This window comes from Rhamphochromis longiceps, linkage group LG10, assembly GCF_057381845.1.
Source record: "Rhamphochromis longiceps isolate RC_006_pf linkage group LG10, R_longiceps_female_GT1.1, whole genome shotgun sequence".
NCBI classification, from domain to species: Eukaryota; Metazoa; Chordata; class Actinopteri; order Cichliformes; family Cichlidae; genus Rhamphochromis; species Rhamphochromis longiceps.
The window spans coordinates 23,188,486-23,215,804 of NC_140566.1; the positions used below are offsets into that span (position 1 = coordinate 23,188,486).

General features: G+C 40.6%; 2 protein-coding genes and 1 long non-coding RNA gene across 3 annotated transcripts in view; 2 read left to right on the forward strand and 1 right to left on the reverse strand.

Moving 5' to 3' along the window:
• Positions 1-3,401, reverse strand: part of kctd16b (potassium channel tetramerization domain containing 16b) — an 87,780-nt gene extending 84,379 nt beyond the window's left edge. The window contains exon 1 of the mRNA XM_085421018.1: positions 2,173-3,401. Within this exon, the coding sequence (XP_085277144.1) occupies positions 2,173-3,010 (838 nt within the window). The 5' untranslated portion in view covers positions 3,011-3,401. The remainder of the gene's footprint in view (positions 1-2,172) is intronic.
• Positions 1-27,319, forward strand: part of LOC146660943 (uncharacterized) — a 73,716-nt gene that overhangs the window by 41,917 nt on the left and 4,480 nt on the right. The gene's annotated exons all lie outside the window — the stretch shown is intronic.
• yipf5 (Yip1 domain family, member 5) lies at positions 21,031-26,382 on the forward strand. The gene is made up of 6 exons (XM_085421017.1): positions 21,031-21,126; positions 21,888-22,005; positions 22,312-22,484; positions 23,955-24,100; positions 24,821-25,002; positions 25,222-26,382. The coding sequence occupies exons 2-6, from the start codon at positions 21,896-21,898 to the stop codon at positions 25,382-25,384; spliced, it is 774 nt and encodes a 257-aa protein (XP_085277143.1). The 5' UTR covers positions 21,031-21,126; positions 21,888-21,895; the 3' UTR covers positions 25,385-26,382.

Genomic DNA, 27,319 nt, shown 5'->3' on the forward strand with positions numbered 1-27,319 from the left:
AACTCTGCATAGAATATAATGTAATTATCGGCAAAATGAACACGTATTCACAAAATACTAAACCGAGAGATTGCAGCATTACGAGTGTTACCTGGGAGATAAGTCGGGTCACAACTCTTATTTTTTAGAACTGTAACCTTTTTTGACAACACTGAAACATATTCTCCTTTATTTTTTTACGTGACGATATCTGGCACAACACTGCTGTCAGCTTTAAAATGTTTTATTTGCATCTATATTCACGATGCTGTCCTCTGTACCTTGCTTATGTGACAAGACTTAAATTTAATATAAAACTGTTGATACATTCAGTTGCACATATAGACCAGCACAGTTTTAATTGAAATAGTCAATATGTGATTGAACTGCAGACTTTCAGCTTTAACTCAAAAAAGTTTCATAAAAGAAGTGCAATCATTTTTTAGGACTTGCAGCCATTTTTATACATAGTCCTTTTCAGACGCTCAGAAGTAATCTGAATTGAATCACAAGACGTTTTATGGCCAAATGAGGTCTCTTCCCTTATTATTTCATGGCAAAATTATGCATATAAAACATGTTGAGTTGATTCCAAGCGTTGAACTTGTAATTTGCAGTTTCAGCTTTTCTCTGACATCTCAAGATGAGATGCCCAGAGATGTCAATGCAAATAAAGGAGGCCATCATTAAACTGGAAACCCCAAATAGAGCTATGAGGGAGATAGGAAAAACTTTAAGAGTGGCAAAATCAACAATCTGGTGCATAGAAAGACCACAGAAGACAAGTAAAGTGCATGACTGCAGGACTATTTCTCCTTGACTGAAATAAAATCCTTTGAAATATCCATCCAATAACCAACAAACTGATTTTTTTATTTAAAACACTCTGTTTAGGTGTACAGTGGCAAAATTTAAAGAAAAATGTGCCATTTTCCAAAAAACCTATGAACCAAACATTGTTTCCACATTAAGAAACTGAACGGGATGGTAACTATGAGCAGTATAGGATCCCATAGTCTACATGTACTCATAATGCTATGATATAATTCCTGATCAAATGCAGTGAGGTAGTTGAGTGACTTGGTTTTATCTTATGTCAAATCAAATCTGAGGCCTTTTTATTTCCAGAATTGTTCTTGGTTTCTTAAAAATGCCCCCCTGCTACCATTTCAGGGGTTGTGTGACAAAAGCTTTGCCATCTAAGTAGTCAGGTACTGAAAACTTAAGCACATCCAGAGTATCAGTATGACATTTGTCATCAATTATATACTCTCAGATTAAAAAATATGGATGTTTTTGTTGCCTCGTAAAATCTTATGAGAGCCAGTATAACAGTCATGATGACATCTTCTTTACTACCACTCTGCCAGCAGCTACTGAGCAGCAAAGATGGAAAAATGGAAGGAAAGCAGTAGCAAAAGCTATGAGGGAATGCAAGAAGTTGAAAAGATGGGCTGGATAAAAGCAGAGAGGAGGTGGAATAGCAAATTGTACCATGATAAGACATGGCAAGCATTGATGAATCACTGCTCTCACAACTGCCTTGGCTCAGATGGTTGTGAAATGTTTAAAATCTGGTTAAATCGTTTGAAATATAAGAGCCCACTGAAGGCTGCAGCATGCTGTAATAGATTTGAACACGCCAGAATCGGAACACAGACTAGCCTGTCAATCATGTGTTAGCTGCGAAGCTTTCACTGCTTCCAGGGAGAAGTGGAAAACCTTTGCTTAACCTCAATTACAGGAAATGATCTCTAATGGGTTTCGCTCCACAAACTTCAACTGAGAATGCAAACCTGACTCTGCAGCTGTGCTTGCATTTAAAGAGGAAGATCCAGGCTACCTACAGGGCACAGAAATGTGGAATCCATGCAAGGAATTTATATATAATGGTTCTTTATCGTGGAAATCTTCCAGGCTGCTGGTCAACGAGCAAATCTGCTGGCAGAAGTCAGGTGTAAGAGCACTGCCATACAGACAATCGGATCTCACCACCCACTATAAAGTGACTGGCACGCTCACACCAGTCAAAAGAGTCCACAGCTAGGAAGGCCCACCCATCCCCAGAGCTAGATATTCCCCTCACGCCAGCTGACAACCCATGTGCGCCTTCTAGCGGCGTTCCAAGTTTGCGTGTGCGTGCACGCCTGCAAACGGTGACCTTTCGTTCACTAAAGCACCACTGTGACTTACGGTAGAAAACGTATTCTGTGTAGCTGGACCAGATCTTGTCCTCTGTGTGCTGGTTGACGAACGAAGCTGTGACTGACGAGTTGCAGGCCACCATTTGGAAACCACACTCCGACAGCATGTCAAAAGCTCTCTCCAGGTGCTTGAACTTGAGGTAAAACCGGGAGGTGTACCGATCCGGGGTCCTGTCCGGGTCCCTGCTCTCGTTCAGCGTCTCCCCAAACACTTCTTTGGCAAGGGCTACCCTGCCGCATATTAGTATCCGAGGTACCCTCCTGAACTTGGCGTCACTCTGACTCTCACGGCCCATGGTGCACGACCCTCGATACCCCACAGTGATGAACCCGCTCTTTCTGTCCGCGGGAACGAGAGAGGGTGGCGGGCACTGCCGGTGGTCGCTACCCTGGGACCCATCTTCATAGTCGCTGTGGAAGTAGTCGTCCGGGCTTTGCTTGATATCCTCAGGGGTCAGCAGCTTCACCAGGTCGGGCAGCTGGAAGTATTCAGCCTCTTTTCTGAGCCTCCCTTTTTCCGGGAAGTGGTCCGGGAGGACAACTTGCTTATCCCGGAGGTAGTCCAACACGTACCGGAATAAAAAGCCATCTCTGTCAATGAAATATCGACCCTTGGGGTCTCTTGCTAAGTCGTTAGATGCGTCTTTTTTAGAAGAAAATAGCTTACCGAGCAGCGAATTCGGGGTGCTTACCAAAGTTGAGTGACGCGTGTAATAAACCTGTCCCCCGACGTTTAATTCAACAACATCTGGGAAACTGTTCTGAACTGATGCCTGCTCTTTGGGATTAGTCCTGCAGTTTAGACTCAGCGCCATCGTTTCCGTCATGAACAGCTCCAAGCAGGCTACACACCTCTTTCAACCACAAGTCTCAAAAAAGAAAGAAAGAAAGAAAAAAGCGATGGGTCCGTGTCAAAAGTTGCCCGAGCTGAGCCCCCTGTTATTTTGACGCAGGACCTCCAACTTCATCTCACAGCGATCCGAATGAGCATTTTTCATGGCTGCATTGCCATTATCACCTACCAGTCTTTAACAGTTGTCGAAAATGGAGAGGAAGATGTCACTTCGTAGTCTCGACGGCAAAACTGAAAAGAGCAACTTGAATGGAGTAAAGAATCGTCGTTGTAAGAGAGGATGAGTGTATTCTGGCGCATCAAAAAGCTGACTGCATTAGTGGTTGTGGGACTCCCTTCGCCTCTGGGAAAAGAGCATTAGCCTACATGGAAAACCAGTGAGTGCTGGAAGAAGGCTATTTGACCGGATGGAGGGGGGGAAGCACTTGCCTTGCTTGCCTTTTTAGTTTTTGAAAGTAACATCCAATAGGAATATGTCCTTTTCCACAAACGCACGTAACCAGAAAAAAAGTCGAACAACTTATTTTAGAATCTAGCTAGAAATGAAAAAGGTGCAAATGCGACGCTGTCACTTTTCTCTTTTTGTTTTGTTGTTTTTTTTCTTTAACTTCCTTTCAAGAGCAGACGATTTTGAAGGTTGTAGAGACTGACAGGAGGAGGAAAAAAGCCTTTCAGTGACGAGAAACCTCGCAGAGATTGCAAACACAGTCCTCTAATCATTTTGTCTGTAGCTTGTCACAACATCCAGACATGTCGCCTGGTGCGCGCTGATTTAAAGTACCCTCCTATTCATTAAAAAAACACACACACAATAAAACCCATATACGACTCTTTTTCTTTTCTTTTTTTATGTCCTGAAGAGGTGTTAAAACCTCCGTTTGGATTTCTTTTTCTTTCTTTAAAGCAGTAGAAAGGACCGAACCACTGTTGGCTGCATTACCGGGAACTGTCCGCGGTACTGAAACGAGCATCTCTCTCTCTCTCTCTCTCTCTCTCTCTCTCTCTCTATCTCTCTGTTTCTCTTTCTCTCTCTCTCCCTCAGCCCCTTCCCCCCTCCCTCAGCACACACACCCTAACATACACTCTCCTCACTCTCCTTCGCATACACTTGTACCGCCTCCCTTCCCCTACAGAGTTGGGTGGTGTCTTCAGTGTTGCCCCTTCTCTCCTACATGTACCCGCATGCAAACGCAGGCATCTGTGTAAGTAAACCCCGCATGTGAGCAAAAATCATTTGTCCCTATTTGAATATACAGCACACTAAAGTTTGCTATATTAGCCTATGCCATTTGTAATACTAGCACCGCTGTATGCAAATGTGGGGAAACTGGTGCTGTCGTAGGTTAAGGAGCTGCAATGAAAAATATATATTTTTTTAAGATTTCCCAGCCGCTTACAGTGCATAGAGGAAGAAATGTTCCATCCATTGCTGTGCCATTATTATAACGAGAGCACAATGCTGTAATTTGACCCGCAGCTTGAATCCATTTGCATGGCATTTAGTTTAAATACATCATTACAGGACACGTTTATTTTTACCATAGTGCGTTACTGTCGTGCAACATATTTGCAGTTTCCACTTTAGAACTGTTTTACAAATTGAAATCCAAAGTCCAAATACCTACATTCAAAATTCAGATAAACGCTTGCGAAAAAAGAAAAAAAAAAAGCACATTTGAATTGAAGAATTGTGTGAGCCTTCAGCATTTGCTTTGTAAAATGAACAACAGCGCCTCCCTATGTTTTCCCTCCCAAGTTCCTTTTTCAGTGCCATGGACATATCCTCGCACAGAGAGGTGATGGAATTAGTGGGTGAAAGGTTTTTGGTTTACAGTTAGTGTAAATGAATGCATTTATGCATGCTGCGCTAGTTTTTCATTTGCATTTGCAAAGTTTCCGGACAGACATTCCAAGGCTTGGATTGTCACTTTTCTGTTTCTGGGGAAGTTTTACAAAGAGGGATCTTTTTTCTCTTTTTTTTTTCCAATCAAATTTTTATGTCATGGGGACAAAAGTAGTCGGCACTATACATGACCATTATACAGAATTCAGTTACTGCATGGTGAAAGTGTTGCAGAACCAAAGAGGGACTTGTATATAAGAAGTCTGGGTGAGAATGATGTAGTCTGCTGGATCTCAGAAAGTCCAAATCATTTTTGTATTTTATTGATTGGTTGATTGATTTACGACCTAATGCCTTCAGCAGCCTTTTATTTTCCTTTGGAGCTCATCTGTCCACTTTTAACCAACCCTGCTGTAAGAAAAACTGCATTTCCAGGCATATTGCTTAACTGTTGTGTCCGCCCTACCACTGAGAAAATGATGCCATTACTTTTCTATTTCAGTGCTAATTCTAATTTTCATCCATTTTAACTGTAGCTTAAAGCAACATAGCCACAGAGGCAATCAAATGCAGCAGATAAATTAAAAAAGTAAAGTCACTAAAACATTTATACTGGAATTGATTCTCTTTCATTTGGTATTAATGCACAATCTCATCCTGCATTCAGTGCTTTTAGTGCTATTAATGCCTTTCTACGGGATGCGGTGTCATGTGGGTTTTTTAAAAGCACTTTTAAACTTTTAATTTTGCTTTAACACAACACCCACACCTCACAGGTTTTGCACAAAAATTACTGGAAATGAAATTCTTAGAGAGAAAAAAGTGACTATTTGGGTTTTTTATTTTTATTTTTTGGTTTTATCGCTTGAGAATTAAGTCACCAGGTTTACTATCAATTTAGCTGTAAAGTCGCACAAAAATTCCTATAAAGTACAATCATGCAAACAGACACACATACACACACGTAGAAAGAGAGGAGGTGTGCCCAGCTGGGACATCAGCAGTCACCCAGAAGTAGGCCATGTCGGCTGCGTCTTCATAAATACATGTGGGCACTACAACACTCCCCACTGTGGTGCTATTTAAAGAGCAGACGATTGACCACCTGTAAGGAGTTGAACCTGCTTGTGCTGACAAAATTAATTTCACCTTAGCTTTCTTTGTCCCCAAAGAGCCCTGGATTCACTGGTGTAGTCTTCCGAAACACACAGCAAGACCGTCACCAGACACATTCATCTATGGTTTGTGCACCGTGCCTGCATTTCCGGTCACAATGTACAGTATCAACATAGGTTTGAATTATTTCAAATAATTTATTTCATTTAAGTCCAGAAAATCAGTTTTTGGAAATTGTCTTTTGCAGGATTCTGAGTTATTCTGTTAGGGTTATAATGTCAAACTTACTGGGTTTTCATAAAACATGCTTGTGCAGTAGTTGCAATTTCCAAATTATGTCCTTGCTCTCCATGTTTTTAAAATCATTTTAGTTTCACATTAACAAATTAAAAATATACACAAACATTCACTCTGTGAGCACAGCGGCAACATTAATAATTTATGGTTTTTCAGAGAGAAACATTATATCACAGAGATTTTTAATTTTTCACTTGAAAAAGAAAGCGACTTGGTGAGCACTCCTCTTCCTTGATACAGATCAACTGGCAGCACAGTTATTTTCTTCCTGTGCAGTGCAGAGAAAACTATTAAAGGGAAATTTTCAGGCCAGTCACAGATGGTTGAAATAAACAGCATACTACTCCCACTTCCATCTCTCATTACAGCCACACCGAATGATGCCAGGCCTTAGATGGGAAATCTGCAAGTACAGCAGGCAGACATTCAATGCATAAATTCAGCCGACTCAGAGAGGATGAGTATTTACCAAGAGTTTCTATGAAAACCTTAGTTATCTCTCAACGTGTACTTTAACTTTTTTTTTTTATTTATGTATAGACAGCTATTTATTATTTGCAAAATTTCACTAGGAAAAAACTCAAGCTTGTTAGCACGGAATTCTGCAAGAGAGCAGTCATTTCAGTCAGATACACGAGGAAAGTGATTATTGGTGTTCTTTAAAACATTTTAGTGTTAGCATCATTTTTGAATTAATCGTTGCTACCAATAGGGAGCCATCAAGTTTATTGAATCACTGTGAAATTAAAGGGCCTGAGAGCAATGTGTGCAGTTTTGCTTGTATGACTAATGATGTGGGCAAATAAATCTGTGCAGTCACATTGCAATAGCCTGACTTCACTTTAATGACAAGTAAAATCAGGTTCTATGGCATATGTAATTTTTAGGGTTAACATTCAGTTTAAGGTTAGATTAAGAGTTAATCAGATTGTGGATAGGGTTAGAGTTAGGTTAAGTGGATTATACTATATGGAAGCTAATGTCCTCTGAGGTGAGACGTGGCTGTGTCTGTGTGTGCATGAATGATTTTCTTAAAAACTAAACCGATTAGTCATAAAAGTCTGACCACACACAGGTGAAGTGAATAGCAATGATTACCTCTTCATCATGGCAGCTGGTAGTTGGTGGGATGCATGAGGGAGCAAGTAAACCTTTTGTCCCCACGGGGCAAGCATAAGGATTTTGGCGAGTTTGACAAGGGCCAAATTGTATTGGCTGGACAATTGTCTCAGACCATGTACACCCGTATTCCCTGATGCTCGTGACATCTTTCAGCAGGATTTGTGCACTGCCACAAAGATAACATGCTTCAGGAATTGTTTGATGAGCACAACAATGAGTTTTAGCTAATATCGTGACCTCCAAATTCCCCAGATCTCAATTTACTTAAGCATCCATGGGACATGCTGGACAAACAACTCGAATCCATGGCATCCTGTAAGTTGCCCACCTCGTAACTTACAGGATGCCACAGCAGACCTCCAGGGGTCTAGTGAAGTCCATTCCTCATCAGGTCAGGGCTGTTTTGGCAGGAAAAGGAGGACCAACACAATATTAGGCAGGTGGTCATATTGATCCGTGTATGTATGTAAATGTGTGGGAAATGTGAAAAAATACAGCTGGTGGCTTCTATTTTGCATATGACCAGAAGGTGGAATGGCAGAAATTAAGAGCCTGCTAATTGCAAAAACCTTTTATTTTGATGTTGACAATCACCCTGTGGCGAAACACTGCATTAAACAGACTAAAACACTTTTGTCCCTATTAATAGTTCAGATTTTTAAAAAGTTGTTATACAGCTTATCAATACTAAATCATCTAAAGTGGAAAACTCTTTTTTTCCTTTTGTTTGTTTAATTTAAAACCATGGTCCACAATTGTAACAGTCTGAAAAAGGGAAGGCTCTATTTTAGTTAATTGAATTATAAAGATCTTTGTTTCATTATTGTTTTTATTTATTCATACACAAAACCAAAAAACAATAACTTCCTGATACTCCGACTCAATTAGATGATCCATGCAGGCTGACTGAACTCTGTCCTGAAAGTGTTTACTCTCCAACACCTGCTGCTAGGACAGCAATGAGTCATCATTCTCAAATGTGCCTTTAAACATTGCTGAGCAATTTTTTGGCTTGTTTTAGAAGTACACTAATGGACTCATTATCGTTAAGGAATATTTTGTCTCTCTGATATCAATCTTCAAACATCAATTCAATGAAGTCCTTGTGGGAGTCGGTAACAAGTCCCGATGCCCCAGATTTGGTATCTAAACAAGATATTTTTAGCTGGTTCCAACAAACAGATCTAATGTGGGAGTCAGTTGCACTGAAGAAGTAGATTGAACTGTTTGACACAATCATCATATCTCATAATACAATGTCAGTAATGTGACCCACAAACAATCTTGAGCAGAGAGTAATCCTCTGTGGTTCAAAATGTCAAGACTGACAAATTGAGGGCATGTCTATGAATTTTGACAGTTTTATATCCTCTTGCCAATGGAGCAATATAATTTCAGCAACATGGTTTTTTTTTTTTAGTATTATTCATTTCAGCAGGTTAAAAATGACTTTGGTCTTGGTTTGTGTCACTTTGTTGCTCTACTCTTGAAAACCTCTCCTTATCCACTCTCTGCACAAGGCCATGAAGCTATTCCCTGCTAAACTAGGCCCACTGCTCTCCCTGGAGACATGGCTAGTTACCAGGAAGCCCACTAAACATTAAGGGCTCTGGCAGCCAGAGCAGAGTGGCTTGGTGAGGGACAGACGAGCAACTTCTGGAGCCAGAATTAGAAGAGGACTGCAAGACACCACAGAGAGCTGGGAAGTTGAACGCCTCAGCTTGTCTTTTGGCCAGCAACATAGCAGCAGAGCTGTCATCCCACTCACTAACATTGACGCTGCAGGTGTCTTGTGTGTGTGTGTGTGTGTGTGTGTGTGTGTGTGTGTGTGTGTGTGTGTGTGTGTGTGTGTGTGTGTGTGTGTGTGTGTGTGTGTGTGTGTGTGTGCTGCACTACTTTTTGTACAGGAGAAGGCATCAAGGAAGCGGGTGGATCCTTGCAGCCAAGTCTAAACAGAGCATCAAAATCTAAGATCCAAAGATATTTTAGATGCAACCGACTGAGCCAAGGCTTTGTACGAGTGTATCTGCACAGAGATGACTGTAGGTCTTACTGCTAAATTAAGATCTGATCAAGAACATTTCTATAATAGTTTCCTGTGTTTGTTCTATACACCCAGTTGACACACATCCTGTGTGATGTTCAGTGTTTACATAATTGTTTTGGGTTTTAGCTTGAAATCTACTCAATGGGAACACACTTTGTTACAAACAACTTGCTAATACCAGGTTTAACCCCAATTCTGCCTTCAGAACTGCTTTGATTGTCCATGGCATCAATTCAACAAGATGCCTTGGTCCATATCAACATGATAGTATCACACAGTTGCTGGTGAGTGTGTAGATCGTTTGAGTACAGTTAACTTATCGTCACAGTCAAGAAATCACTTTGAGATGAGATGAGCTTCGAAGCAGCCATTAGAAAAAGAGCATGTTGTGGACATAAAGGGAGGGACGTGTTTAAGAACAATACTCAGATAAGCTGTGGCATAAATGGTGCACAGTTGCTACTGAGAGGCCCAGAGTGTGTTAAGAAAAGATCACAAGCCTGAATCATTGATACAAAGCAAGATGGATCCATGCTTTGGTTTTGCTGGCACCAAATTCTCATCTTACCACCTGAATGTCATATAAATCGAGACCATCTGACCAGGCAATGTTTTTCCAATCCTCTGTGACATCCATACAGAACAATGTTGGTGAGCCAGTGTGCATTATAGCCTCAGTTTCCTGTTCTTAGCTGACAGGAATGGCATCCAATGTGGCCCATCTGCTTCAAGGTTGTGCATTCAGAGATGTTCGTCTGCATACCTTTTGGTTGCTGAATTACTTCCCATCAACTCGGAGCAGTGTGGCCATTTTCCTCTAATCTCTAACACGATGCATTTTCACTCAGAGAACTGCCACTCACTGGATATTTGCTCTGTTTCTTTTCTCTTGGACTGCTCACTGTGAGCCCTAGAGATGGTTTTGTAGGTAAACCCCAGTAGATCACCAGTTTCTGATACACTCAGACCTGCTCGTCTGGCACAAACAATGTTCAAAATGACTTAAATGATCTTTCATCCTTATTCTGATGCTTGGTTTGAGCTTCAGCGGGTTGTTTTTACCATGCCTAAGTGACTAAATGCATTGAGTTACTTCCAGGGGATTGGCTGTTTAGATATCAGGAGAGTATACACTGCATATTGTTCCAGCAAGAATTCACTTGTGTGGTTTCTTCTAGACCAGTGTTTACATTTTAATAATAATATTAATAACTTATATTATGAATATATAGGTATTATTGCATCTGCATTTCTTTGTTTATTTCATACATGTGCTATGAGATTAGTTTTTTTGTAGATACATTGTATTTCAAACTCTTAAATGATAGATGGTATTTATTATTGCATTCGGTGTCTCACAGATGCAAATGAGTATTTCCAATTTAGATTTTGATCCATAGTTTTAATTTAGGTGTCCTGCTGCTTTTCTAAGTATTTTAGGGGTTTTTTTTGTTTGTTAGTTTTTTAGCTTTTTTGAAAGTTTGGTTTGTGCTGTCATTGCATAAATATATTTATGTTGAAGGCCTCGTTTTTTAGAGGTCTACGATCTTTTGCTGTATTCAAGGCTCCTATCTCATGTACTGTGGCTTCCACAGAGAACAAGATGAGATACAAAAGAATTACAAGACTGCGTCACAGTTTGGAGCGCAACACTTACCTTCCATTATTTGTGATTTTCACTCATTAGAATCGGTGTGTTTTCCTCTAACTGTTAAGGGGGACTGTGTTAGAATGTTACATAGTACACAAGTAGACAAGCTAACTATATGCTTCACAAAAAGTGATAAACAATCCATCCATCCATGAATTCACCATCCAACCACCTTCTAAAATTTTTACCTTGTCAGCGTATTCCCCAAGATGAACTAGAGCCAAACCAAGTTGGCCAAGAGGAGAGATACACTATGTTCAGGTCAGCGCTCTATCTAAGGCGCAGCGTATATATATATATATATATATATATATATATATATATATATATATATATATATATATATATATATATATATATATATAATACAATGTATCTACAAAAAAACTAATCTCATATATATATATATGAAATATTAACAACGATCAGATATTTAAACATGTCCAATAAATTTCTCAGTTACAATACCCTCCCAAGTTTTAACTTCAGGGATACTGTATCAGACAGATTTCTGTTTTCCTTTTCACAAGATGTGCTTAAGGCAGTCTGATCATAACTGACTGTAGAAATATAACTGAACTTATTAATTTATTAATAAGTTCGGTTTAGAATAAGTTTAGAATAAGGAGTATTGCTGTTAAAAATGAAAATAGTAGCCAGACCTTTCTCCTAAAGTTCTTTTTCACTTCTTGGAACAAATGTAGAAACTTTGCACATGAAGAGATAATCAAACTTCTATGCAGTGTTAACACCAGGAGGTTTTCAGTGTATCTTACAGTAGCTGGCGCTTGATTCAATTTGCACCATGTGCGACTCAGAAAGCAGTTGGCCAGGATCAAGTTGTGGGTGTAGTGAAAGGATGGGAGGGGGTGGAGGATCTGACAGCTCCACAGTGAAGGAAGAAATCTCTGTTCATTTGTTAAAGAAGAAAAAAAAATCCATTGAGTCAGACTGTGTGTAAGTGCATATTGACTCATCTTCCTATGTGGATTACATCAGACACAGATGAGCTTTAGTAAAATGTACAGAGCAGCCATGCAGTCAGGTTGATGCCATGTACTGTACATCCAAGGAAATTACAAAGGATATTCAGGAGAAAGTTACATACAGTAAAGTCCATATTTCTTAATACAGGCAGCAGTGTGCATAACAAAGCGTTGACAAAAAAAATCAAATCAAAAAAATCTGAAACAACAGAAACAGTGGAAAATAGAAGCAAATGGTCAGTGATCACAATGGCAACATTTTCTCTGTTTTAAGAAGAATATATCCTGAAGGTGAATACTGATACCAAGCAGCTTACGAGAGATATCTGCAATGAGGAGAATCTTCCCACATCTGCACCAGGCTCTGCATGTCTGAGGCAGCTCCTTGCACAGCACAGCAGAGTTCTCCAAGCCTAAAGGGATGTTGACCCTGTTGATTTGGCAAACCATGCAGATGAGATGTTGCTAAGCATCCGCTCTCTCTCTCTCTGCCAGCACAAAGGCCATGGGAACACTGTGGAGGGGTAGCTAGCCCTGCTGGTGTACTGGTGTGGTGTGTATATTTGCCTCTCCCTGTGTGTAAGAGAGTGTGTGTCTGTGTGTTACATCACAATCTCTCTCTCGCTCCTGCTTACAGACTCTTGGGATTAAAGGGTGGTTTCCACAGGTCTTCAGTGTGTGACAAATCTCTTGATAGGGCCAAATCTCCACAAGTCCTTTGAACTGTAAAACCCCTTTAAAGGTATAGCATCCAATTTTGCTCTTCAGCTGTTCATGCTTTGATGCTTTAAATGTGTTTCATTTGTCTTTATATCCAATCCAGCACTATGTAACTTGGATGCAGTTCAATATTACAGTAGAATGGGCAAAGAAGCATTCAAGTAGTGTATGAAGCCCTCAGCAGACACAGTGAAAATGAATCATTTCTGTGTGTGAGAAAATGAAGGTGACAGTTAGTAGAAGATGTGGGTCTCAGTTCGCTTCTGCCATCAATAATTTCCTCAGAAAGACAGAACATCCAGTGGGGAGTCACCCCACACACAGAACAAGTCAACAAGAATTACAAATCTTGGGAACGATTGCAGCTTTAGACGCAGTTTACAATGCAGTTCACTCTCTGTGGAAGGCAGGAGTTGCAGTACAACTTTATTAATTTCATGTTCTTATCTCGTTCTGCTGTTAAAGCACAGACCACGCTGATTGTTTCTGGCTTATAATTCTGGCTTTCATACTTTGTTTTTTTTTGTTCATTAATGATGTGAAATCTCATTAAGATATTACCAGTCCAGTTGGTGCTTATTAGCATTGAAGACAAAAATAGTAAGGCTCAGGTTTTTGTGTCCGTCCCTCAGAATGAGCCAGTGTTTTTATCTCTCCTCCTGCTGAAAGTCAACAGTCACACAGAGAGAAATCTCTCATTATGGGACACATATTTATTATTCCATTGGCAGTAATTATAATACTGTGATGCATGTAATGAAAGAGACATGTAGCTGTTATTTCTCCTAAATGACACTGATGCGTTTGAAGGAAAGAAAGGTCTGAAAGGTTAGCTATCATGGTATATGAAGTGGTACTTGTACTTTACTACTATTCATACTGAGCACTTGAAGTGCTTTTAAGCACTTTTAAGCAACAAATAACATTCACACATTTGCAAATATATCCCAGATATACTGATTATTGACTTGGGATTCAGTATCTCGACAAAGGAGACTTTGAAATGTAGGCCAGAGGAGCCGAGGAATTGACCACTGACCTTCCAATTAATAGATGACCTACTATCTCCAGATCCAAAGCCACTGGTCATAAACTTTTCACCATAAACTTCATTACCAAATCCCATGTGAGTAACTGTGGTAACTGGGAATTCATGGCAATAAAGGGCAAGACAGTGAACAACATTCAAATACCGACGTCTCTCCTTTAAGCTGCATTCATATAAAAAGAAACACATGCATCTCAGCATCAGCTCACTGGGCTAAAAATAATATATGTTCATCATATCTCAAAGTGAATGGAATCATCATGCTAAGTAAAACTTACTCCAAGTAAAACTTGGAAGGATGTCTGTGAGGGAAGCATAGAAATAAGAAGGAGAACCAAAGCCATGCAGCTATTCATAATATGAGGTTTATTTTAGAAGCTCCTAAATCTGTTTTGACAGGTAGAACACTCGTGGGTCGAATGGTGCTGTCCCTGTATGCCAACCAGAGACAGGAAGGAAAAAAGCTGGCAAAAGTCCACACTACACATTAAAATGCTTCAATTCTTATCTCTCATTTTGCAAACAAAGGTTTACATTGAACCATAGCTACCTTGCATGTGTGTAATACAGATCAAGAAAGCATTGAGAGCTAACCTCATACTTCATTGGTATATCACAGAAGACATCATATTATTACATATTATATTGAAGATAATTCGTGCTGACTAACTCTCTTTTTTAAAAACCTCAAGAGGGTAAAAATCTCATTTCGGAATAAACTTCTCAAACTCTTCAAGTCTTCTATTGTCATTTTAGTGCTTGTGTAGCTAACTCATAGAATGGAGAAAGCTGCTCCAGCGAACCAGATGCCTACTAATTTATGATCTGTGCAGCAGTCATATAGGGCGGGAGGAAATGAATTCGATGAATTAACTGAAGTTAACCTTGTAAATATTCTCAAGATTCATTTCTTTAGAGCTCTGTGTGCTTTGTGAAGCCCCGTCATTTGCGTTAAAATGTAACTGAGAATGCAGTTTAGCTGTAATGGAAATGAATTTTAGGAGACAGGATTAGTTCTGTGCTCGTTAAAATGTTCAGTATGCATTACTGAATAGGAAAAATACCTACCATCTGCATAGTTTTCTTTCAGGGGAACATATTATAAGATTTATAAGTTTTTCCTTGCTTGATGCAGGTGAAATCTTAATCGGGGGTGTAGTAGGTGGTTGAAGACGAAGGTTTGCTTCAGTAGAGGAAATTCAATGGTTTTAATCCACTCATCCAGGCAGGCAGTGACAGCAGGATTACAAGAGAGACTTTTTATAAGAGGGCAATTATGACAGCATATGGCAATACAGTACCCTAAATTCAATTACCCTCTCTGGCACTTTTCAATTTTCTTTAATTAAGTGGATTAAAAAGAAAGGCATGTTCCTCAAGTTTAAAGATGATTAAAAGTCTAAAGAAAGATGAGAGGCAATGAAGGGGAAGCAACTCATTTCTGCTTATGATTAGTCATGGGTGTTTGCTGTAAGAATTCATGTTCCCTGCATCAAATTGATTTTGTTCTTCATAAGACAGAGAAATGATCCATGCCAGGGCTGCACAGCATGAGAAGGGTTTTTAATGAAATTCTTTTGTTGCTGTTTTTTATGCACTTTGGTTGATTGTTTTTTGGGAAAGGAGTTGACCTGTTTCTTGCACAAAAATAGCCTGTAATAGATTCATCCTGGAGCAATCTTGAAGCAAGTGATGAAAACATACACTGACCAGTGACTCTGTTAGGTACGTTTGTTCAACACAAATGTTTAATCAGCAAGCAAAGGTTGATTGGTGGCAGCAATTCAATGTATTTATCCATGTACGGTATATATGATCAAGATCGCCCTCTGAGTTCAAATCGAACATCAGAATAGGGAAGAAAAGGTTATTTAGGTGATGTTAAAACTTTAAACGTGGCAGGGTTGTTAGTACCAGAGGGGGAGGGGTTTAGTATTTCGGAAACTGCTGGGATTTTTTTCCAACGCCACCATCTCTAGGGTTTACAGAGAATGGTCTGAAAAAGAGAAAATATTGAGTGAACAGCAGCTCTCTGAATGAAAATTCCTTCAAGCTGAGAGGATGATGACAGTAACTCAAATAACCGCTCGTTGCAAACAAGGTGTGCAAAAAAGCATTTCTGAATATGTAAGACATTAAACCCTGAAGCAGATGGACTACCACAGCAGAAGACCACACTGGGTGCCACTCCTGTCAGCAACGCACACGAGTATTTAACGACTGAAGACTGAATATTTGTTGCCGGGTCTGATGAGTCTTGATTTGAGCTAATTTTAGGATCAGAATTTAGTGTAAACAGTATGAAAGCATGACTTCATACTGGCTTGTGTTAGCAGTTCCTGCTGGTGGTATAGTGGTGTGGCGGATACTTTTTTGCTCATTTTAGACCCCTTCACACCAACTAATTATTGTTTAAACACCAAAGCCTAAATGAGCATTGTTGCTGACAACATGCAGCAGTGTACCCATCTCCTGATGGCTGCTTCAAGCAGAATAACCATGCCACTTCACAAAGCTAAAAAACAGAAAAAAAGGAAATGATTTTAGCATGACAGTGAGTTTACTGTACTCTAATAACTTCCACTGTCAGCAGATCTCAGTCCAATAGAGCACCTTTGGGATGTGTTTCATTGTATCGTGGAGGTATGGCAAATGCTGGGATCTGAGCATTGTTTTTACCAGGGAGATAAAATGTGACAGATGGTACCAGATCAGTAGATTTCTTCCGCACAACCTTGGCTAGACAACAGTTTTGTTACAATATTGACCAAAAAAGGCTTTTCTGTATATTATTGCCTAAAGACAGAGGGGACTTGCTATGTCTGCCGTGAATAATGATAAATCTCTGGTTCATGCACTTCTGTAGCATTTTTATCATTCATCATTCTGTAAAGAAGAATGTAACTCTAGGCTAGGTAGGGAGCCAGGTGTAATTCAGCTGCCTTTCACACTGCACCAGTTAATTTATGTCAAAAAATTCACATATTTCCTATTATGATTGCCAGGAGTGTTTTTTGTGTCAGTGAAGCAGAAATAATCCAGTTTTAATAAGCCCTGGGTAAGAGATCAAGATAGTAGTAATGGAAGGAGACTGTTTAATAACAGTCATCTGAATTCATATCAGTTTTATTGTTCCTGTTGGCTTTTTCTGTTGTATTAATTCACTATACTGGTCTTGACCACTCTAAAGATAGAGAGCACTGGAATGTATAGGCACCAATAATGTGTTTTTCTTCTTACATTTCTACATTTGTGTGTTTCCATGTCCCACATGTCAAACCCATGTGCATCTGCAATGTTCACTCAGTTCCCATTTCCTCCCTTCTCTATTTCCTCTCGGCAGAGGTCATCAGCACATTACTTTCCATTATCTGCCGTCATCATCAAAGAGGATGGGTTCGCCGGAGTATTTCTATAGCGGTGCAGTCCTCCTGCATAAGCATACTGATTGATCTGTTTCTCAACAAAACCTGCTACCTTTGTTCTTACCATGAGCTCAGTGCTTGTCCTCTTAAATTATCTCACACTTCCTGTCTCTATTTGGTATCACTAGAGAATCATTTACTCAGGATATGAGTCAGAACCTAATAGGGTTACATACCAGATATATATATATGTATATATACATATATATATGTATATATATATATATATATATATATATATATATATATATATATATATATATATATATATATATATATATATATATATATATATATATATATATATATATAGAGTCAGGACGCCAGGTCAGGTCAGGGGGGCGATATCATCACCCCCACCCGAGATTGGGTACATAGCCCCAAGTGCGATAGGAGAAGGACCGTTGAGTGCGAGAGGAACTGACCTGAAAAATAGGATCATGGCCAAGCTTGAAACCTGGATCCCCCGTAGCCGGTTACCAAGATTACGTGAAGTACCCTCAGAAGGTCTGCTAGATGATGTTAATGCAGCACTACGGGCAATACCTACAACCACGATTACCGACACTAACAAGCTGATCTACAATACGGCAGCAGTGATCAGTGACATGCTTGGCTACAAGTTGAACAGCGACAAGGGGCAGTACCCTCCATGGAGAAGGAGGCTAGAGGGCAAGATCAAAGTAGCACGGAGGGAGGTTAGCCAACTAACGGAGTTGCAGCAAGGTGCGACAAATAAGGTGCCTAAGAAATACAGCAAGCTGTCCATACCTGAGGCCTTGGAAACTGCCAAGCAAAGACTCACAGCCTTGGCCAGCCGCTTGAGGAGGTACACCAGAGAGATAGAAGGCAGGAGAATAAACCAGCTGTTCTCCACAGAACCAGCAAAGGTGTACTTTCAGTGGCAAGGGAACAATAAGAGAACTGCACCACCAAGGCTGGAGACGGAGCAATACTGGAAGAGCATATGGGAGAAGGACACAACCCATAACGGCAATGCTCAGTGGCTAGTGGATCTGAGGGCAGACCACAGCGACCTCCCTGAACAGGGTCCAGTAACCATCACAGTGGCAGATATCCAAGAAAGGGTCTCCAGTATGAAGAGTTGGACAGCACCAGGGCCCGACATGGTTCACGCCTACTGGCTGAAGAAGCTGACTGCACTCCACGAGCGTCTGGCAGCACAAATGAACCAGCTGCTAGTTAACGAGAGACACCCGGAATGGCTAACTGAAGGCCGGACGGTCCTGATCCCCAAGGACCCCAAGAAGGGACCGGTCCCCTCCAACTACCGACCAATAACCTGCCTCAGTACTACATGGAAGCTCCTGTCAGGCATCATATCGGTTAAGATGAACAGGCACATGGGTCAATACATGAGCAGGACACAGAAAGGAATTGGCAAGAATACCAGAGGCGCAAAACACCAGCTACTGGTAGACAGAACAGTCAGCCGAGACTGCAAGACCAGACTGACCAACCTGTGCACTGCCTGGATTGATTACAAGAAGGTCTATGACTCAATGCCCCACAGCTGGATACTGGAATGCTTAGAATTGTACAAGATCAATGGGACCCTAAGAGCCTTCATCAGGAACTCAATGGGGATGTGGCGTACAACACTAGAGGCCAACTCCAAGCCCATAGCACAAGTCACCATCAAGTGAGGAATCTACCAAGGAGATGCTCTGTCCCCACTGCTGTTCTGCATAGGCCTGAACCCCCTCAGTGAAATCATTAACAAGACTGGCTACGGATACCGACTACGGAACGGAGCAGTTGTCAGCCACCTCCTGTACATGGATGACATCAAGCTGTATGCCAAGAGTGAACGAGACATCGATTCACTGATCCAAACTACCAGGCTATACAGCAATGACATTGGAATGTCGTTCGGACTGGAGAAGTGTAGTCGGATGGTAACAAAGAGAGGGAAGGTAGTCAGAACTGAGGGGATTGAACTACCAGAAGGCAACATTGCAGACATAGAGGACAGATACAAGTACCTGGGGATCCCGCAGGCGAATGGGAACCACGTAGAGGCCGCTAGAAAAGCTGCAACCACCAAGTACCTGCAGAGGGTCAGGCAAGTCCTGAGGAGTCAGCTGAATGGTAAGAACAAGATCCGGGCCATCAACACGTACGCCCTGCCCGTGATCAGGTACCCTGCTGGGGTAATAGGCTGGCCAAAGGAGGAGATAGAAGCCACTGACATAAAGACAAGAAAGCTCCTTACCATGCATGGAGGGTTTCACCCCAAGTCCAGCACCCTGAGGCTGTACGCTAAGCGGAAGGAAGGGGGCCGGGGACTGGTGAGTGTCAGCACCACAGTCCAGGATGAGACAACGAACATCCAAGAATACATTGGGAAGATGGCCCCAACTGACCGAGTGTTCAGTGAATACCTCAGGCAGCAGAAACCCAAGAAAGAGGAGGGATACGAGGAACCATCATGGAAGGACAGGCCCCTGCACGGTATGTACCACCGGCAGATAGAGGAGGTGGCTGATATCCAGAAATCCTACCAGTGGCTGGACAAAGCTGGACTGAAAGACAGCACAGAGGCACTAATCATGGCAGCACAAGAACAAGCTCTGAATACAAGATCCATAGAGGCTGGGGTCTATCACACCAGGCAAGACCCCAGGTGCAGGCTGTGTAAAGATGCCCCAGAGACAATTCAGCACATAACAGCAGGGTGCAAGATGCTAGCAGGCAAGGCATACATGGAACGCCATAACCAAGTGGCCGGCATAGTGTACAGGAACATCTGTGCCAAGTATAACCTGGAAGTCCCGAGGTCAAAATGGGAGATGCCCCCAAGGGTGGTGGAGAATGACCGAGCTAAGATCCTGTGGGACTTCCAGATACAGACGGACAAAATGGTGGTGGCTAACCAACCGGACATAGTGGTGGTAGACAAACAGAAGAAGACGGCCGTAGTGATCGATGTAGCGGTTCCGAATGACAGCAATATCAGGAAGAAGGAACACGAGAAGCTGGAGAAATACCAAGGGCTCAGAGAAGAGCTCGAGAGGATGTGGAGGGTGAAGGTAACGGTGGTCCCCGTGGTAATCGGAGCACTGGGTGCGGTGACTCCCAAGCTAGGCAAGTGGCTCCAGCAGATCCCGGGAATAACATCGGAGATCTCTGTCCAGAAGAGCGCAGTCCTGGGAACAGCTAAGATACTGCGCAGGACCCTCAAGCTCCCAGGCCTCTGGTAGAGGACCCGAGCTTGAAGGATAAACCGCCCGCAGGGGCGTGCTGGGTGTGTGTGTATATTATTTAAAAATAAATTGATAATGATAATAATAATTTACTAAGACATAAAATTGCATAATTTTATGTTGTTTGACATTTCAAACTGACTGAATTTATCAGATAGCCACTACTACACACTTGATCTTTGGATATGGTGCATATGTAAATGCTCATATCAATACAGCAACAAAATCATTGTGTATAAGCCTCTTTAATCCCTGAGAAAAAAGTCACCGCAGCCCAGAAAACACAGAAACTAACAGTAATTGCCTTTATTTGCGAGGTGTGTAAACCGAGAAGTGACTGAAGTGTATACAAAGTCAAAATATGTATTCCTTGGTCTTCTGTTTTGTTTGTTTTTTTTCTTCCTTTTGGTAGCAAGTGATTTTTATGGACGTGTAGTACCATCAATCGCCGGCAGGATGCGCCAGATATTCTGCGAGCAGGAATTTGTCAGTGGTCCCAACAATTTCCTGTTAGCGACGGCTGGTCCCGGAAGATTTACCTTTCTCCTGACACGTAGCAGCCGCAGCGAAGTTGGCAGGGCTCTGGGCAGAGTTATCACACAGCACAGGTAAGAGTTTGCATGACCGTGGTGTTTCATAGCGTGAGAATAGTGATTAAGTTGAAATGTTGGATTGAGTAGTAAGCCGTCGCTGATATTTTGTGTAAGTTAGGTCTGTGTCGGCTATTATGGCTAGCATTAGCTAGCCAATTAGCTGCAGAGTTAACGGTACGTTAGCCTCCCAAAGATTAGTAGCTCAGTGTGTACCGAAAGCACCAGTTATTCATCTACGTGTCCGTGGTCGTAGCTGTTGAACCATTTTATAGATGGAACAGTTACTAACAATAAGCCAAGAAAATGCTTGAAGCATACAGCTTACGGAATTGGTTTGTTTTGTTAGCCGCTTTAGCACTGATGCGTTTAGGGACCCAACTAGCGTTAATTGTTGTGAGGCTTATTGTTATATCTTATTGTTAACAAACAAATGGAAGGTAAAAATTTTTTTTTTTTTTTTAAATATTACTACTACTGTCACGTGGCGTTGTTTGTGCATTTAGGCTTGAAATTTGGTCGCTGCGCATTTGTGTACGATGACGTGTTTAAAGGTGTCAGGTAATTAACACAAAAAGATTAAACGCAACTAAATGCAAAGGTTGACATTTCGGATAACAACACTGAGTATTTCTAATTGATATTGATAGCTTACGAAGGAAGCTGGCATTGTTAAGCGAGTCTATGCTGTGCAGTGTAAGAGTGTTTTATCTGTATATAGAGCAGACGCATTAAAATAACTTTTCACGCTGATCGACTGTGTTTTCTTTCACTTTCAGAGTAAGAGATGTCGGGTTTTGACAACTTTAACACAGACTTTTACCAGTCCAGCTACAGTGTAGATGACCAAAGCCAAGCCGGCTATGGCTACAGCAACACTGACAACCCCTACAATAAGTAAGTGTATGAAGCCATTTTTAATTGATAATTTCTCAGCTGCTGGTACACTATTACTGGGCTATTTCAGGTGCTCAAAACTAATCTCCAGATCTTTTGGAAACTTGTGTATTTGACATGTAGTGCCATGTAAAAGTATTTTTCGCCTTCCTGATTTCCTAGTTTTTGCATATTTGTCACACAAATCATCAAACACATTTTAATATTAGACAAAGATTACCTGAGTAAATACAAAAGAGATGTTTCTAAAGCTTTTTTTTTTTTTTTAATTAAGTTTCCAGTTACTTATTATTGTGTATTTCCCAGGCCATATGGTCAATATGATTACTCCCAGCCCATGGGCTACTCATCCCCAGGAGTAATGCAGCCCCAGCAACCATACACCGGACAAATCTTCCAGCCCACACAGACCTACACACCATCAGCATCACAGTCCATGTACAGTAACAGTTTTGATGACGAGCCACCGCTGCTAGAAGGTATGTCAAGCACCAAGACTACATGCCGATGTGTTATGTCTGTCTGTCTGTCTGTCTATCAGCAAGATTGAGCAAAAATATTTCATTCCAGTCTCAATACTATAGAAAACCAGAGCAAAAGAGTAATCCATTAAATTATCTCGATTGCATTCTGTGAAATGTATCTCAATAGTTCTTCCAGTTATTCTTTCTTTTTAAGCAAGAAAGCTGACTAGTATGGTTGTTATCATTTGCTGAGAAAAATCATTTTACTTCTTGTTTCATAATACTATAAATTGAATGGCTTTGTTGAATTAAATCAGCTACTGCAAGTACTGTTTGTCAGTCTTTGATATGATTTCAAGGCAGTGTAGGAGGAGCTCCAGTTGAAGTCCCAACATGCAAAAGTTTAGCATTGTTGAAATCAGCCTTCAGTATCATCTCTGATATTCAGCAGAGAAACTCTCTCAAAGCATGAAATTAGAGTTTCACTCGCCTGTTGCAGTTGCTTCCAGACTCAGAGAATTTCATGACTACAAAACGATTTGATAGAATAAAAGCATTGATGGATCAAATGATGGAGTTCGGCCAAGTGTCTGCGTAACTGGCAGGCTTGATTTTTCTGACTGTTCTTGGCAGACCTATTGTTTTATTTTGCGTCTACTTACATGCTTGAGAAAGACTGCAGACATTTATTTATTTATTTTTAAGTGTTTCTGACTGTAGTGTTTGTAGATATTTGGTTCCAGTACTGTCTGTAGTCTTACAGTACCTTATCCCCAAAACAAGTATAAGTATATAAATCTGTACTCTGGGAAATCAGCACATTGTGTTTGACCGGTGTCAGTTGAAATTTTTGGTGTTAGTTTATCAAAATCCGGGTTAAAGACCTGAACTTGCATCTCTGCATTCAGAAATATACTTCCGTTATCTGTCATTTGACAATGATGATAATTTGTTTATGTGTAGCTGCTCCACAAACGCACAATATGTGCACTTGCCCACCCAGATGCACTTATATTGCAGTGTTGCTTATATGTGGAGATGCTTACACAAAACTATAAAAAGGCAGATTCAGTCTAATACAATTTACTCTGATGACTGATGATTACTCTGACCACCATCGATCCTGAACGTCGACTATTGGCACTACTTTACTTGACTTTGTCCTGCAGTTAAAACTGGATTCATCATATCTTCTCTGTACTCTTCTGTAATATGATCAGAATTCAGGGTAGAAAAAAAATAATACTGAACTGGTAATGTTTCATTGTGAGTTTCGTTTTAAGACTGAGCCATTATTTAGTTGGAAAATCTACAATTACGATTCAGATTTCAGGTGTGAAGACACACCTGAAAGCATTTCATTGAAGAAATCCCCGGTTGAGTATTTGTGGAGGACAGATGTGTTTGGAACCAATAGGGCCTGGTGTTTTTATAGAAAATAGTATAGTATAAATATCTGAAATGTCTCATCTCTTCTTCTCTTAGAATTAGGAATCAATTTTGACCACATCTGGCAGAAGACTCTGACGGTTCTCCATCCAATGAAAGTAGCAGATGGCAGCATCATGAACGAGACAGACTTGGCCGGGCCTATGGTGTTCTGTTTGGCCTTTGGAGCAACACTTCTTCTGGTAAATCATTTGGTTGATTTTTAGGTGAAAAATAAAAAGAAGATAAACTGGTAAAGACGAGTAATAGTACTTAAAAATAAGAAAATATTGGCTACTACATTAATAAAAGTGCCAAGTCTTAATTATAATTTGGGTAGATTGGTATCGATGTGTCAGAGGCTGTGTAGTCTTTTACATTACAAACTGTTAGCACTATCAGTAATGAAATTATCAGTAAAGTAAGTGTTCTGGTTTTGTTCAGTTGAACGTGCTCAAGTTATGAGAAAACTATGAATCTTTGTTTACCATGCACCATCTTTTTTTATGAGACTTATGCACAAGGCCTTCATCATGAGCTTCTGCTTCATTAGACTGTACCAAATTCATAGCTTTGATATCCACAGTAATTTTGTTTTTGTTTTACTTTTTTTAGTTTGAGTCTCATTATAATCTTGTGATCACAATCTCCTAGTGTGATCATTGAGTTAGATCTCAGTGTAAATGGCTGCTTCCAATCAAATCTGAGTCATGCAAATGGCTTTTTATTTATCAGCTATAGTTGAAACGGCACACAACTGCTGTGTAGTCAAATTATTTTTGTGTGTTCTGGCAATTAAATTACTGTTAAAAAACAAAAGCACAGAGCATATAACTGTACAAACTCAATGTGTGAACTGTTGGTGGGTGTAGTCCATATCTAATTGTGTGGATCTTTTTTTTCCCCCTCCTCTCTGTTTACAGTCAGGTAAAATCCAGTTTGGTTATGTGTATGGCATCAGTGCAATTGGCTGCCTTGGCATGTACTGCCTACTCAACCTCATGAGTATGACAGGCGTGTCGTTTGGCTGCGTGGCCAGCGTGCTGGGATACTGCCTCCTCCCCATGATCATTCTCTCAAGTTTTGGAGTTCTCTTCTCTTTACAGTGAGTATACAGGAAAACAAAAAGGTTTATGATTGTTAATGTAGCCTGCAAATCTGGCAAAAGGACTTTTAAAAAGATATAGTATTTATTTACTAGATTAATATACAATCTACTAGTTTAAAATAAAGAGTTTTGTCGTATTATTGTAGTACAGCCCGTAAATAACATCAGTTATTAGTAGTAAGTCTAACTTTCTGCTTATTTTTGTGTCCTCTCTAGAGGCATGATGGGAATTATACTAACAGCAACAATTATTAGCTGGTGCAGTTTCTCAGCCTCGAAGATCTTCATCTCAGCGTTGGCCATGGATGGGCAGCAGCTGTTGGTTGCTTACCCATGCGCTCTGCTTTATGGGGTTTTCGCACTCATCTCCGTCTTCTAAAAACCGCAATTCATCAACAGTTTCAAATAACTGTTCCCCAGTTTCTGTAATGTCGGCCTAATTGGCGTAAGTGTAATTAGTGAAATTATTGGCTAATAATGCTGTTACTACAGAAAAGTGGGCGCTCCTGCCTAAATTGGTACCAGGATTTTTTTTCTGTCTTCTTTTATTGGCCTCCACCTTTCCCCACATTACAACTTGACCATTCGCAAGCTGGACTATATGGTGTCACACATGACTCCTCGTCGCCTTCCTCCCCTGATATGCGTCTTACAGGAGAAGACTGTCAACAAGCGTGCTGGGAGGGGGGATTTTCTGTGGACCGAGTTGAGCCTTAAATGGTCTTATACAGTCCTGTGATTTTTAAGGACATTAAGGGAACAAAGTGTTTTGGACACAGGTGGGAAAAAAACTGCAGTTTTCAAGAATAAAAATGAACCCTGCAACCTAATCTGAATTCAGCTAAAATCCCATTTGTCCTGATTTTTGTAAAAGCTTTTATGAGCGTTTTCTGCCTCCCATATATTTAGCAACAACAAGACTAAGGGAAACACCCACTTTCATTCTGCACAGGACTACATTAACAGCGAAGGGGTCGTCTCCTCCGCAACATCGCATTTTCTTCGCAACCGAAGAACCACAAACTTTATCAAGTGTGTCAGTTTTTGAACAGAAAGACAGCTGCTCTGCTACATCTAATGTATTTTATTATATTCTTTGGAGATTCCTTTGAGTTCTGATGCCTTTTCAGGAAGACAACAACAGTTTGCACAAAAACACTGCTCCCAAACCAAACCAGTTTGATCAAATGCTCAGAATTAATATTGGTAGAGATACTGTATGTCTAGGTACAGAAGTGTCTCTATAGGTTTTCGTTCTTGTATGTATCCCTTTTCATCTCTTAAATCTTTAATTTTAGAGACGACTCACTTAATGCTTTGATGTGTCATCTGTTGTTCATGTCTTCTTATGCACATTAAAGTTGTTTTTGAAGGTTACCTGCTGTGTGGGTAAATGTTTCGGTGGTCACCCTAAGAAATTCTACGACCTCTATGAAGACTTAAAAAAACATTTTATTTGGGCCACGGACCCACTGTTGTTTGTTGGCTGGCAGAGAAAGAAACATTCAACATTCTCCTACAGTGCTAAAGCTTGGCCAAGTGAGGGCACTGTCAGCCTACAACTACAGACCCTCAGCTTCAGGTGTAGCCCATCTGCTATGTGGTGTGTGGAGGACATTAGAAAGATTACACTGAAATCCAGTTTGTTCTGAAACAATGCCACATGTCTGCAAATGCAAGAACCTGCAGCTTCCTATTGAAATAATGGGTTCAAACCTGTTCTTTTCTTCACTCTTTTAGCTTTTCTTTGTTTTATACACACGCATACAAAGAGCATCCTTAAATGGATAATAACCCACTTTAGATAGATGAATAATTCAACAATTTAAAAAGGACCCTTTTTTTTCTATTCCAACAAACTTAACACCAAAACAAACTTAGCATTTCAAGAAGACCTAGTGGGAGAAGTCTGATCAAAGGCCCCTTCATATAGACATTCTGTGTATGTGTGGTCTTAATTTGAGTGTCAATTTCAACCTGTACTTTCATAACGTGTCAAAGCTATTAATGGATGGAAGACTGTAATGTTGCACTTTGATGCAGATGTTCTCAGTTTCTCGATTAATAAAAGAGTCATTTCAGGAATTTTTAACTCATGTTCACCGCATTGAGTGTCTCGGGTGCTCCAAATTATTATGCAGTTATGCATCGCCTCAGCTCTGGGGATCAATGAAGCCTTCTCTGTACGATAGAAGCGAACAGGATGTTGACATTCAAACATTCTAACGTACAGTATTTGCTTTCAGGCGGTTTCCAGAGCTCATAGATTTCAGTGCCTTGCATCTCCCTTCACTCAGAGGTTCACTGTTACATT